General features: G+C 42.5%; 1 protein-coding gene across 1 annotated transcript; it reads right to left on the minus strand.

The window, feature by feature from the left end:
- Nucleotides 1–364: 364 nt before the first annotated feature.
- LOC147887534 (methyltransferase FGSG_00040-like) lies at nt 365–1989 on the minus strand. Its single transcript, XM_087394333.1, has 2 exons — nt 426–1989; nt 365–375 (listed from the first exon to the last, which is right to left on the minus strand). The coding sequence occupies exons 1-2, from the start codon at nt 1987–1989 to the stop codon at nt 365–367; spliced, it is 1575 nt and encodes a 524-aa protein (XP_087250459.1).
- Between the last annotated feature and the right edge of the window lie 11355 nt (nt 1990–13344).

Consider the following 13344-nt stretch of genomic DNA (forward strand, 5'->3'; position numbering starts at 1 on the left):
TGACAAGGTAAACCAAAATTTTAACCAACAAGAAGCGGATTCAAGGTTCATGCTGTCGCTTCACCTTCGGGAGATGATATTTCGCATCCTGAGATGCATTGAATCGTGCTTAGCCACCATGATCTCATTAATGTGGTTTAGAAGACCAGGCTCCTGTCTTCCATACGTCACAAGCCACTCATCCATCACCAATTCTTTGGCTTTCCCTTCGAGCTTTACAAACCCTCCTTCCACTCGAAACCCGATTACACTCCATCGTATCATGTGTATACCTGTGCTAATATAGCCAGGTGCAGTATCGTGAATAGCTTCCATCATATCCACCACTGACGGTACCATGACTCTCGTAGTCTCGTCAAGGCCTTCAATTCTGCCCTTGTTTATGTAGGAAAAGTAGACATGCTGGTACGAAGTCCTGATCCAACGCTGCTGCTCGTGAGAAAGACAGTTCAAGGTTCGCAACTCCTGCTCCACTTGCCTTGCAATCTTGCAAGCTTCGAGACTGCTAATCTGTCCTGTTTCTACTAAGACCTTTATTCTCTCGTTTACGTCTTGAAACCTTCTCTCTAGTCTCCTCTCAAGCAAGCACCTTGGGCAAGTGCAAGAAAATCCCCAACACTCCCTGATACGGTCATTTCTGTGAACTGCAGGTTGAAATGGATCGATATACGATAAAACGAGCTCCTCGCCTGCAGCAATGTTCTTGGCTGCACGAACAAATGCAGCTGGGCCAACCATGTGCATGGAAACGTTAGGAATGCAAGAATGATTCATGAAAGCAGGTAGCACCCACAGACCAGCGAAATCTGTACTCTCATCGAGGTAAGGTACGTGAAAGCCAAAGCTGTGAGTTCCCACAATCTTCTTTATCCCTGGTACGTCCATCTTCAGAGAAGGGTCGTCATCAGCCCAATCACAATTTGCGCGGAACAGGCTAACATCAGGAATCTGTGTTCGGTCGATCAACACACTCACTTGCTTCACTGCCCTGCGAGAAGCCATACATCCACGCACAATCATCGCCTCCAATCGTCCAGGTCCTCCCGGGTACACCACCGCCAGGGCATTGGAGACAAAGATGAGCTCCCCCGGTTCCAAATCTTTCATGGCATACAGTGCTCTTCCTCTCCCATCCGATCTGCCTAGCTTGACCGCGCCCACGAAGCTGCTGCATTCAGGAATGCTCTCCTTGGCTTCATGGCTTCGGAGGTAATCTGAAATATCATACACTCCGCTGCGGCTCTGCTCCAATAGTTTCGAGTATCTGTTGCATGCTACTTCGCAGTCGTTGCATTTGTCAAGGATAGGTTGCAGGCATTCGCATGCTCGGCTATGTTCTTCCAAGCCACAGAGGGCTCGACTCTTCCTCATTAAGCTCTTCAAATGCGAAGGACACAGCTCCAACGCCTTCTCGGCATCCTCAAGCGCAGCTTCAAAGCGACCTAGCTTCAGCCACGCTTCTGCCCTGTTGGAGTTCGCAGCTACGAGGCCGTCAATTTCTTGGGAGCGGTGGATGGCTTCTGTGTACAACATCGCCGCTTTGAAGAACTCGCCCTTGGAGAAGGCCTTGTTGCCTTCCGCGCGGATGTCCACAGGATTATCTGAGCTCGTCCTGAACCCAAGGAACTCCAAAAGAGCAGGGTTATCTACCTCCAAAGACCAATCTATCTCGTCGCTTCGATCGAGGAGGGCGAAACATGGTTCGTTGATTCTCAACCTTGTGCCTCTGGGGAACCAGAGACTTGCGTCGCGCTCCTCCGAGGCGAAACTGTGAACATACAACGCGACTCTCAGGCCCTCGCTCTCGAACACCTGCGCGACGGACATTTTTCCAGGACTGGAGTCGAAGACTGGATCCTCTGCGAGAAATCCTTCGTGCAGAACGCGCCCGGAGAAACGATGCTCCGCATGATGCTTGCGATTCTTCTGCTTCTTCCACTTCGTCACGAGCAGGTCCTTGCATTCAGCCAAGCGCATTTTGTTCGACATCTTTCTCCTTTGGCATGGACGGAAATATGAACGGAGGTAACCAGCGGAACAGTACCTCGGACGGTACGTTGTGTGTATATATTAAGGCTACGTTCACACCAGTGAGCTATATATTGGCGCCAAAGAATGAATTATTATTTGGCGCACACGGCTGATTAGTGTAGAAACAATTATCTATTGGTGCCAAGTGAGGGTGGGCGGCGGGGGGTCTCGTTTCTCCACGCTTTAGACAGGGCGTGCAGAAACGATTATCTATTGGTGCCAGGGTGAGGCTGGGGGCGAGGGGAGGTCCGTCCACCACTGATTACAATTTGATTGGATGCCAAATTCATCAAATGCTTGTGTCTCGTCTACGGCATCCGATTGGTCTGAACCCGCCCTAAGAGAGCATTCTTACATTTGATGTGTCTTTCCATCCTGGAGCAAGTAACTACTAACTTGAAATTGAAGCTAAATCCTATTATTTTATCAATTGTTTAAGGAAAAAAGAGAATGAGTAAAATAGTGAATATGAGACGCGACACAAGTCCGTTAGGACCCGATCCTCTCTGCAAATGTCAAGGGTGGTGATTTTGTGATGTCCATATTTTGGAAGCTGAAGTCCAACAAATACATGAATAAGGCGATACATTGCAGTTTTTACCAGCTTTTATTTAGATACTCCATCTTTTATCGTTTACCATATTGGTCCCACCTTAAGATCAATCACTTGCTTGATCCCATGCATATCTTCAAGAATGTGGCGTCTACTTAGCATATTACCTGAATGTCAACAGTCGTAATCGTAATCGAATGTCGAGAGGCAATATCCGAAAAACTTGCCAATATGACCTGAGAGGATCTGCGTGTGTCCTTGAGCGAGATGATTCCAACATTCTCAGATCATTAAGTAAACTCTGGACAGCACAAAAAGACAAGTATCATTAGAGGAAGTCCGAAGTAGAGCACGTAACATTCTCAGTCTCGTGAATGGATAAGATATTGGCATATTACCTAAATGTTGACTTGGCCACATCTGCCATACCTCTCTGTCAACAAGGTATTACTACTACTGAGGAGTTACAAGATCTCATTGCATCACAAGCCAAAGAGATCGAGGACTTGTAAGCACACGTACAGACGTTGGAGTCTGAGCTTGCACGCTACAAACAGTCCTTTGGAGATTTGGATGCAACTGAGGATAACAACATTTTTTATTTTGAGGACCTCACTAATATAGATTCGCAGGGTGCAGGACCCCAAGCACTCAGGGAATGGCAGATGTGGATCCTACTACATAATTATGCACATTGTAAACTTCATATATAACTTTATAATACTCTTCTTCTGCCATGATGGTTCAAGTGATATAAGTGAGTGAAGTGATCCAAGTGGACTAAGTAATATAAGTGACTTAAGAGCGATTTAAGTGGACTAAGTGATTTAAGTGGACTAAGTGACTTAAGTGATTTAAGTGACTTAAATGATTTAGGTGGACTAGGTGATTTAAGTGGACTAAGTGATTTAAGTGATTTAAGTGACTTAAGTGATTTAAGTGGACTAAGTGATTTAAGTGATCTAAGTGAACTAAGTGGTATAAGTGATTTAAGTGGTTTTCAATGGGTTAGGTGGACTTGTAAAGTTAATGCATAAATATTAAAATATATCAAGGTGAATTAGTGCACATAATAGCTACATCAACCCTTGAGACTTGAAAATATAGACCTAGATTGTGCATATTCGATTATTCTTTCCAACTTTATGATGTTGCCTTGAAAGTATTTGCAAGTCACAAGGTTATCTCTAACTATTATGCATACCAAAATCATCCACAATCTCAATAATTACAACACAACATCGCTTGTAGCCCACAAGATTCTCATTTCGTCTCCTTTTGTACTTGAAAGCTAATACGAGCATATGCACTCTTCCATCGCTTGACATATTCTCCCATCCATCCCCTCGCATACAACATTATATCCGATATAATTAGAGCTTCATCCACTGCTTCTATCACCTATCATATTCTTCTATCACTCTATATTGCATTCAACATAGGTACAAAATCGTCTATCTCTTCGACTTCGTTGTTGTTCACTGAGTAGCTCAAGCTCATCTTCCTCTTCGGCGAATGCACCCTTAGCAACTAATTCTATAGTCAATCATTGTCCCAGCAACTCTCATTACAGCGGCTTCGCTTGCTGCCCTAGCCGCCGCAACATTCAATCCTTTCAACAATCGTAGATTTCCAAAGCAAAATACCAAATCTGCAGCTCTTGATGACTTTAAGCGATTGCGCCTCTTAGAATGAAGAAAATTGTATGCACTCCAATTTCGCTCACATGCACCCGATGATGCAGCAACAAAGAGCACACGAGTTGCAACATGCTAAAACTCCAATGTCTCTCTACCATATTCCTTCCACCAAGTAGGTGCAATAGTCGTCTTAATAGCATCAAGATTCCAAGGATCTTCAAAAGAGCCTTCGCGATTCGTATACCTCACTTGTTGCTGGTAGGCCAATTTTCCTTTATCTCTTGGAAGTAAGTTTTTACAAACCTCTTGAAAGTTACTTATGACTTCAAGATTTTGTGATTGAGCATGCATTTGATATTGTGGATGTACTGCAAACGCAGCTCCATGCAAAGGGGTGTGCATTTGCTTCCATCTCTTATCGGCCAAATATACCACTTGTTGCTTCTCCCTAGGTGCAAAGCACATAAATTCTTTAACTTGTCGTATTGCTTTTGACATCTTTCAATACACTTTACCCATAACAAAGGCATCAGCGTCAACCATCCTCATTGTAAATGGCTCTACACCTTCTTTTATTCTTTCGACATTTTTCCATAATAGAGATGATTGTACAAGATGCATACATTTAGAGCCTGGTATTGTGTACTGTGTCTTTTTCTCAAGCCAATTTGCCCATCGTCTATCAGCAATAGTCTCGACTAAAGCTTGATGCACTTCCAACAATCTAGCAAGAACTAGAAAAGAAGTGGCAAATCTAGTTTGACGAAATTGCCTGAGTTGCTTCACAGAGTGCTCTCTGAATATTGCATGCAAGTATTGACGACTCTTTATAAAACTCACTAAGGCGTTAGCATCTTGCAATATTGGTTGCACAAATGGCAATTGTCCAATATCCTTCAACAATAAGTTGAGAGGATGAGCGCCACATGGCACCCATGTCAGATGGGATACTTTGCCATGATCATCTCACCTGCGGTCTTGTAATTCGATGCATTATTTGTTACTAATGCAGTAACATTCTCACCAACTTTATGAATTGCTCTTTCGTATATTTTTACAATATATGCTGAAGTTTTTTCTTTTAGAGACGTATCAATACTCTCCAAAAACATAGTTCCCTTGGGAGTAATGCACATTACATTTATCAAGGGCCTGGCTTGCTTGCTAGTCCATCCATCAAAAGCAAGAGTGCACCCATATGTAGGAATAAAGTCCAATATCTTTTTTTTCAAGCAATCCGCCACAGTTTGTTTAACTCTATCAAGATGATCTGTACGCATTTTATTATAATCTGGCAAAATAAATCCTGGTCTAGCACATGATTTCAAGGCATTACGAAACGTGTCATCTCTCATGACATTGAATGGTATACCATTTTTAACAAATGCTTCTCTCCATCTTAAGTTCTCTTCATGCACTTGTTGTCAAAGAAATTGTTAGATATGCTCAATGCCCCACCCTCCTGGTAACCACCAGTGGTCCAAGGTGCTCAAGTTGTAAGCCCCCATATGAGGAGAAGCCATGTATGAGCCCGGGACACTGGATTGCATGTCAAATGAGGTCTATCCAATGAGACCATTGATGGTAGAAAGGTGATTGTGTGCGAGCCCCTTATTCTTGCTGGGGCCTAGGGGTCAGCTGATGGCCCCCAACTAGGGGTCCCAAAGGAGCCAGCGGCCCCCCTGGTAGGGGTTCGAGGACGAGAGCCCTCGAGGTGATAGTATAGGAAATATTCCCTGAGTATTCCATGGACGATTGGTCAGTTCCACCGACTAGGTTGACTGGTCGGCTCCACCGACTAAGTCGACTGGTCGACTCCACCGACTACGTTGAGCCCTCATAGCTATAAAGAGGCGACCTTCCCAGTCCATTGTATCAGATCAGTTCAGATCAGATCAGATCTTCTAACTAGTAGCTCTTCACCTAGTATCTGTCTAGATCGCCATCTAAGCTCCACTGTGGGAGCGCACAGGTGGACGAAGGCATCATTTGTACTACATTAGTATTGAAGGAAAGTTTTATTCGTCTCCAGTTTGCTGTGTACTCTATTCTTTGTTCAGTTTCTGTTCTGCTACACCGTGTAATTTAACATGGTATCAGAGCCCAGGCGGCTCTAAGGATCGAAGAATAGAAGAGAGGTGAGGGCTTCAACAGCATACGGAGTGATGGCAATAGGAAGCGGTTCAATAGGAAGCAACTCGAGTTCAGCAACTACTACTGCACCAACAATCCAGGCGTTGAGGATTCGCCCACCAACCTTCACTGAAGGCAAGCTAGATAGTATGAACTACACTCTATGGAAGTTTAAAATTATTGCTACTCTGGATTCATATGAGTTGCTAGAGATAGTACTGGGGACTAACCGTGAACCACAAGGAACCCTCGACCCAGCAAATCCAAGGAGTACAATACCTCCTAATGCCGACCTTCTATGAGCTTGGAAACGCAAGAACGCAAATGCTCTGTGTGCCCTGGTTACAAGTACTACTGATAGTGTTTTGACCTTGATTCAGCATACATCTAAGGCAACTGTGGCCTGGAACATTTGAAGAGTCAGTATGAGACGTAGAATCAGACAAGGATCTAGAACCTGGAGAATCAGCTCGCAGCAACTGAGAAGTTTAATGAAGGAGAGACAGCGGAGGCATTCATAACCCGAATCAAAAATCTACGTGACTAGATGGTTGGTGCTAGGATACAAAAGACTAGCAAAGAGCTAGTTTGACGGTGTCTTCAGGTATGTCCACCAAGGCTTGATGGACTAGTAGCAGCACTTAACACTCAGGTGAGACCCCAACCATTATCATTTGAGGAGTTATGTGCTTTACTTATGTAGGAGGAATTGAGGCTTAAAGCTCGAGATGGAGGCAGCAATGGGGATGCTGCATTCTCTGCCACTGCAAAAAGCAAGGGTGGTTCCTCCACCAAAGGTGAGTCTTCTACTAGTGGTGACAAAAAGAAGAAGGGTGGCAAGAAGAAGTTTCAAGGAGAATGCTTCTACTGCAAGAAAAAGTGCCATGTGATTGCAGATTGTCGGGTCAAGAAAGCAGATGAAAAGAATGGTACTCTGAAGAAGACAGATAAGGGGAAAGAGACAACTAACACAGCGGTACGTTGTGTGTATAAGGCTACGTTCACACCAAACCTCCTAGTGAGCTATATATTGGGGCCAAAGAATGAATTATTATTTGGCGCACACGGCGTGCACAAATAAATGATTAGACAGGGCATGTAGAAACAATTATCTATTGGTGCCAAGTGAGGGTGGGCGGCGGGGGGTCTCATTTCTCCACGCTTTAGACAGGGCGTGCAGAAACGATTATCCATTGGCGCCAGGATGAGGCTGGGGGCGAGGGGAGGTCCGTCCACCACTGATTACAATTTGATTGGATGCCAAATTCATCAAATGCTTGTGTCTCGTCTATGGCATCCGATTGGTCTGAACCCGCCCTAAGAGAGCATTCTTACATTTGATGTGTCTTTCCATCCTGGAGCAAGTAACTACTAACTTGAAATTGAAGCTAAATCCTATTATTTTATCAATTGTTTAAGGAAAAAAGAGAATGAGTAAAATAGTGAATATGAGACGCGACACAAGTCCGTTAGGACTCGATCCTCCCTGCAAATGTCAAGGGTGGTGATTTTGTGATGTCCATATTTTGGAAGCTGAAGTCCAACAAATACATAAATAAGGCGATACAATAACTGATCTTCATTGAAGTTTTTACAATATTGTCACATGGACTACAACCATATGAATAAAGGTGTTGTCATCCTTCAATCTTGCATCCATCTTGGATTTCCTTGCTCCCTCGCATCGATAACATGCATTAAACTAGAGGAATGTTGTAAGAATTCAGATTGAAAACAAAAAAATTTGAATGGGCTAGTAATTGAAAATATTTATATTATAATATATAATACATAATTATTATAACCACACATAGTGTGGGCAGGGATGCGGCACGCTTCCTTCCCCAAAGAGTTATAATCCGAGGGAACGGGCCCTTCCCTAGGTGTCGAGATAACTTCGAGAATATAAATGTCGAGAATATTAATGCCGAGGATTAGTCTCGCGAATGGATAAGAAACTGGCATATTACCTGAATGTCAATAGTCTTAATCGTAATCGAATGTCGAGAGGCAATATCCGAAAAACTTGCCAATATGACCTGAGAGGATCTGCGTGTGTCCTTGAGCGGGATGATTCCAACATTCTCAGATCATTAAGTAAACTCTAGACAGCTCAAAAAGACAAGTATCGTTAGAGGCAGTCCGAAGTAGAGCACGTAACATTCTCACTCCCCACTTAGCCAGTGTTACATGCCGAGAATAAGTCTCGTGAATGGATAAGATATTGGCATATTACCTAAATGTTGACTTGGCCACATCTGCCATACCTCTCTGTCAACAAGGTATTACTACTACTGAGGAGTTACAAGATCTCATTGCATCACAAGCCAAAGAGATCGAGGACCTGTAAGCACACGTACAGACGTTGGAGTTTGAGCATGTACGCTACAAACAATCCTTTGGAGATTTGGATACAGCTAAGGATAACAACATTTTTTATTTTGAGGACCTCACTAATATAGATTCGCAGGGTGCAGGACCCCAAGCACTCAGGGAATGGCAGATGTGGATCCTACTACATAATTATGTACATTGTAAACTTCATATATAACTTTATAATACTCTTCTTCTGCCATGATGGTTCAAGTGATATAAGTGAGTTAAGTGATTCAAGTGGACTAAGTAATATAAGTGACTTAAGTGATTTAAGTGGACTAAGTGATTTAAGAGGACTAAGCGACTTAAGTGATTGAAGTGACTTAAATGATTTAGGTGGACTAGGTGATTTAAGTGGACTAAGTAATTTAAGTGATTTAAGTGACTTAAGTGATTTAAGTGGAATAAGTGATTTAAGTGATCTAAGTGAACTAAGTGGTATAAGTGATTTAAGTGGTTTTCAATGGGTTAGGTGGACTTGTAAAGTTAATGCAGAAATATTAAAATATATCGAGGTGAATTAGTGCACATAATAGCTACATCAACCCTTGAGACTTGAAAATATAAACTTCGATTGTGCATATTCGATTATTCTTTCCAACTTTATGATGTTGCCTTGAAAGTATTTGCAAGTCACAAGGTTATCTCTAACTATTATGTATACCAAAATCATCCACAATCTCAATAATTACAACACAACATCACTTGTAGCCCACAAGGTTCTTATCTGGTCTCCTTTTGTACTTGAAAGCTAATACGAGCATATGCACTCTTCCATCGCTTAACATATTCTCCCATCCATCCCCTCGCATACAACATTATATCCGATATAATTAGAGCTTCATCCACCGCTTCTATCACCTATCATATTCTTCTATCACTCTATATTGCATTCAACATAGGTACAAAATCGTCTATCTCTTCGACTTCGTTGTTGTTCACTGAGTAGCTCAAGCTCGTCTTCCTCTTCGGCGAATGCACCCTTAGCAACTAATTCTGTAGTCAATCATTGTCCCAGTTGACAAAATATGAAGAGGGGAGAGGAGAAGAGTGGAGATGAGGAGAGAGGGCACAGCTAGAGAGCACACCACAAATGACTAACTGTACACTAGATTTAGTTGAAAAAATAGAATATATACAAACCCTTTTAGGGTTAGGGTTAGGGGATCTAACCCTTTCCTTTATAGCACTCTATAAGGTTAGTGCTATGCACATATGATCACGTGATGGTGCTATGCACACATGATCACATGATGTTGAGCATGAACTCTCAACACCTTCCCTCAAGATCAACATCATGAAGTAGGCCTTCCCTCAAGATGATGATTCTGGGGAATCGAAGAAGGACTGAGCATTACATTCCATCACACCCCTTTAATGGGAATGTCCTTCCTCTGCATCAAACCAAGAGCTAGTCAGTGTTTCTCGAATAGCTCTTTACCGAGTGGTTTGGTAAAGATGTCTGCAACATTTTCTTTGCTATCACAATGCTGCAGTGTGATGTCACCAAGTAACACTCTTTCTCTGATGAAGTGCTCTCTGACATCAATGTGCTTTGTCCTGGAGTGATATACTGGATTTTTGGCCAATGCTTGAGCCGATTGATTATCACAGTATATTGTTGTTGGCTTTGACTCATCAAAGTAATCTGTTTCTGACAATAGTCTTCTGAGCCATATAGCCTCACATGCACCTGTAGTGAGTGCTCTATATTCTGCTTCAGTCGAAGACAAAGAAACAATTGGTTGTTTGTTTGACAACCATGATATAGCACCTTGACCAAGGAAAAATGCATATCCCTATGTCGATCTCCTGGTCTCATGATCTCCAGCATAGTCACTATCACAGTATCCATGCAACCGTGGATGACTTCCTCTGTATTCTATCCCAAACTATCTTGTACCTCTGATGTATCTCAAGACTCTTTTGTCTGCATTCCAGTGAGACTGTTTTGGATTTGCCATAAACTGTGCTAGTGAGCTTACTGCATAATAAATATTTGGCCGTGTGATTGTCAGATATATAAGAGATCCAATGAGTTGCCTGTAGTATTTGTCATTGACTGTAGGCTTTTCTGAATCTTTAGTAAGTTTCAAACTCTGTTCCATGGGAGTGGCTGCAATCTTGCAATCTGCCATATGAAACTTCTTTAGGAGACTGTCAACATACTTGAGCTGACTCATGAATGTGCTATCTGAATCTCTCCAGAACTCAATTCCAAGACAATAGTGCATAAGTCCAAGATCTTTCATGTCGAACTCTGCAGATAAGTCTTGTTTTAGTTTTCTGATGAAGCTATCCTTGCTTCCTGTCACAATCAGATCATCTACGTACAAAAGTGCAATAGTAATATCTTCCCCTTGAACTTTGTAGTAGAGAGTATGATCTGCATTGGACTTCATGTATCCCAGATCAGCAAAATACTTGTCAATTCTGCTGTACCAACTTCTGGGTGCTTGCTTTAAGCCGTAGAGACTTTTCTTGAGATGGCAAACCTTGTTCTCCTTTCCTGGTTCAACATAACCGGCTGGTTGTTGCATGTAGACTTCCTCGTCTAGATAACCATTGAGAAATGCATTCTTGACATCGAGCTAATACACATTCCATTTACTGAGTGTCGCTAGTGATATCAAGAACCGTATGGAATCTGGATCTTTGCTACCGGAGCATAAGTCTCATCATAATCTTGGCCATATTGTTGTGCAAATCCTTTTGCAACTAATCTGGCTTTGTATCTCTGAATACTGCCATCTGGATTGTACTTCACTTTGTATACCCATTTGTTGGCTATGGCCTTCTTTCCTGGTGGAAGGTCGCATAATTCCCAAGTGTTATTTTTATACAAAGCATCCATTTCTTCATTCATAGCAGTTTGCCATTCTGGCTTGTCTACTGCGTCTTCAAAGTACACTAGCTCTTCTGTAGCCATGATGGTAGTCATAAGAGCATAGTTGGTGGTTTCCACCTGAATTGCTTTGCCTTTCTGAGCATATGTCAATCTAGCTGGTGGTCTGCTTTCCCTAGTAGACCGTCTGAGCTACTGTGGCACTGCTTGGGGTGTTGCTGGCAATTCTTGCTCTTCTTCATCAACCTGTTCTGTAGGTGACTATGAAGTCAATGCTTCTATCTCCTGTGTAGGTGAGGTTTTCCATTCTGATTCCTCATCGAAGATTACATCTCTGGAGATAATGACTTTGTGGTTGATGGGATCATACAATTTGTATGCTTTTCTTTCTTCACTGTAGCCAACCATGATGCATTTGCGTGACTTCGCATCCAATTTCCAGCGATGATCATCATGTATGTGGGCATATGCTATGCAACCAAATATGCGGAGATGCCCAATTCGTGGCTTGTGTCTAGTGAATGCTTCATAAGGAGTCATACCTTGTATCAGTTCGGTAGGAAGCCGATTAAGCAAGTAGTTAGCTGTAGCTATTACTTCTCCCCAATACTAATTCGGAAGATGCTTTTCACTAAGCATTGCTCTAGCACTGTCTGCTAAAGTCCCATTCTTCCTTTCAGCTCTTGCATTTTGCTGAGGAGTATCTGCACATGTGAATTGTCTTCGAATGCCGTGATTTTTGCAAAAGTTCATGAATGCTGAAGACATGTATTCACCTCCTCTGTCTGATCTCATGACCTTGATCTTTCTGCCTGTTTGGTTTTCTACCATGGCTTTGAATTCTTGAAATCTGGCAAACACTTCAGATTTCTCTTTTAGAAAGTAGACCCAACAATATCTGCTGTAGTCGTCGATGAAGGTCAAGTAGTAAAGTGAACCATTGATGCTGCAGGTCTGGGCATAACCCCATACATCTGTATGAATCAAATCAAGAATACCTCGTGCACGAGAGGTGCTTCTGACAAAGTTAGTTCGCTTTTGTTTGCCGAAACAGCATGCTTCGCAAACTTTTCCAAGAAACTATAGCTTCGGAATCCCAATTGCCATATTCTGATTCCTGAGATCTAACAAGTACTTGAAGTTGACATGACCATATCTCTTGTGCCATTTTGCAGATAGTGGCATCTGTTGCATTTGAGCTGACATGGCATGCTTATCTGGTACTGTAGCTAGCATCCTGTATAAGCGTCCTTCCTTGACACCTTTTGCTACTAGCTGACCTCTTTTGGATTTGTCTCTGATAGTGCATTCATCACCGTCGAAGATGACTTTGTAGTTGTGTTCCATCATTTGACCTACTGACAAAAGGTTCTTACTGAGCTTCGGAACATAGAGCACATCTTTGACTAATCCTTTTGTACCAGTGAAATTGTTCATAGGGATAACACCTGTCCCTTGAACCGGATTCGGTGTATTGTCTACTGTGTAGATGACATTCTTTTGACCTTCTAATGGCTTCATTTCTGTGAACCATTCCTGATGATTTGTCATATGAGATGATGCACCACTGTCGATGTACCAAGGATCCTGTTCCACTTGGTCGACTTGATAGCTGAAATCCTCTTTGGGATTGAAATCAGTGTCTAGGTGCATTGTATCAGTCTGATGCAATTCCTCACTTGCAAGAAACATATTTCCATGTTCATTTGCAAAATGACTGTGACTAGAATGTCCACCATGATGATTTCCTCTTCCTCGGGAATTCC

This window comes from Dipteris shenzhenensis, chromosome 23, assembly GCF_047967505.1.
Source record: "Dipteris shenzhenensis isolate YYH24624 ecotype China chromosome 23, Dip_SZ_1.0, whole genome shotgun sequence".
Classification (NCBI taxonomy): Eukaryota; Viridiplantae; Streptophyta; class Polypodiopsida; order Gleicheniales; family Dipteridaceae; genus Dipteris; species Dipteris shenzhenensis.

Excerpts from the sequence above, each read along its gene's own strand:
- LOC147887534 (XM_087394333.1), bottom strand. The coding sequence starts at position 1,989 with ATGTCGAACAAAATGCGCTTGGCTGAATGCAAGGACCTGCTCGTGACG.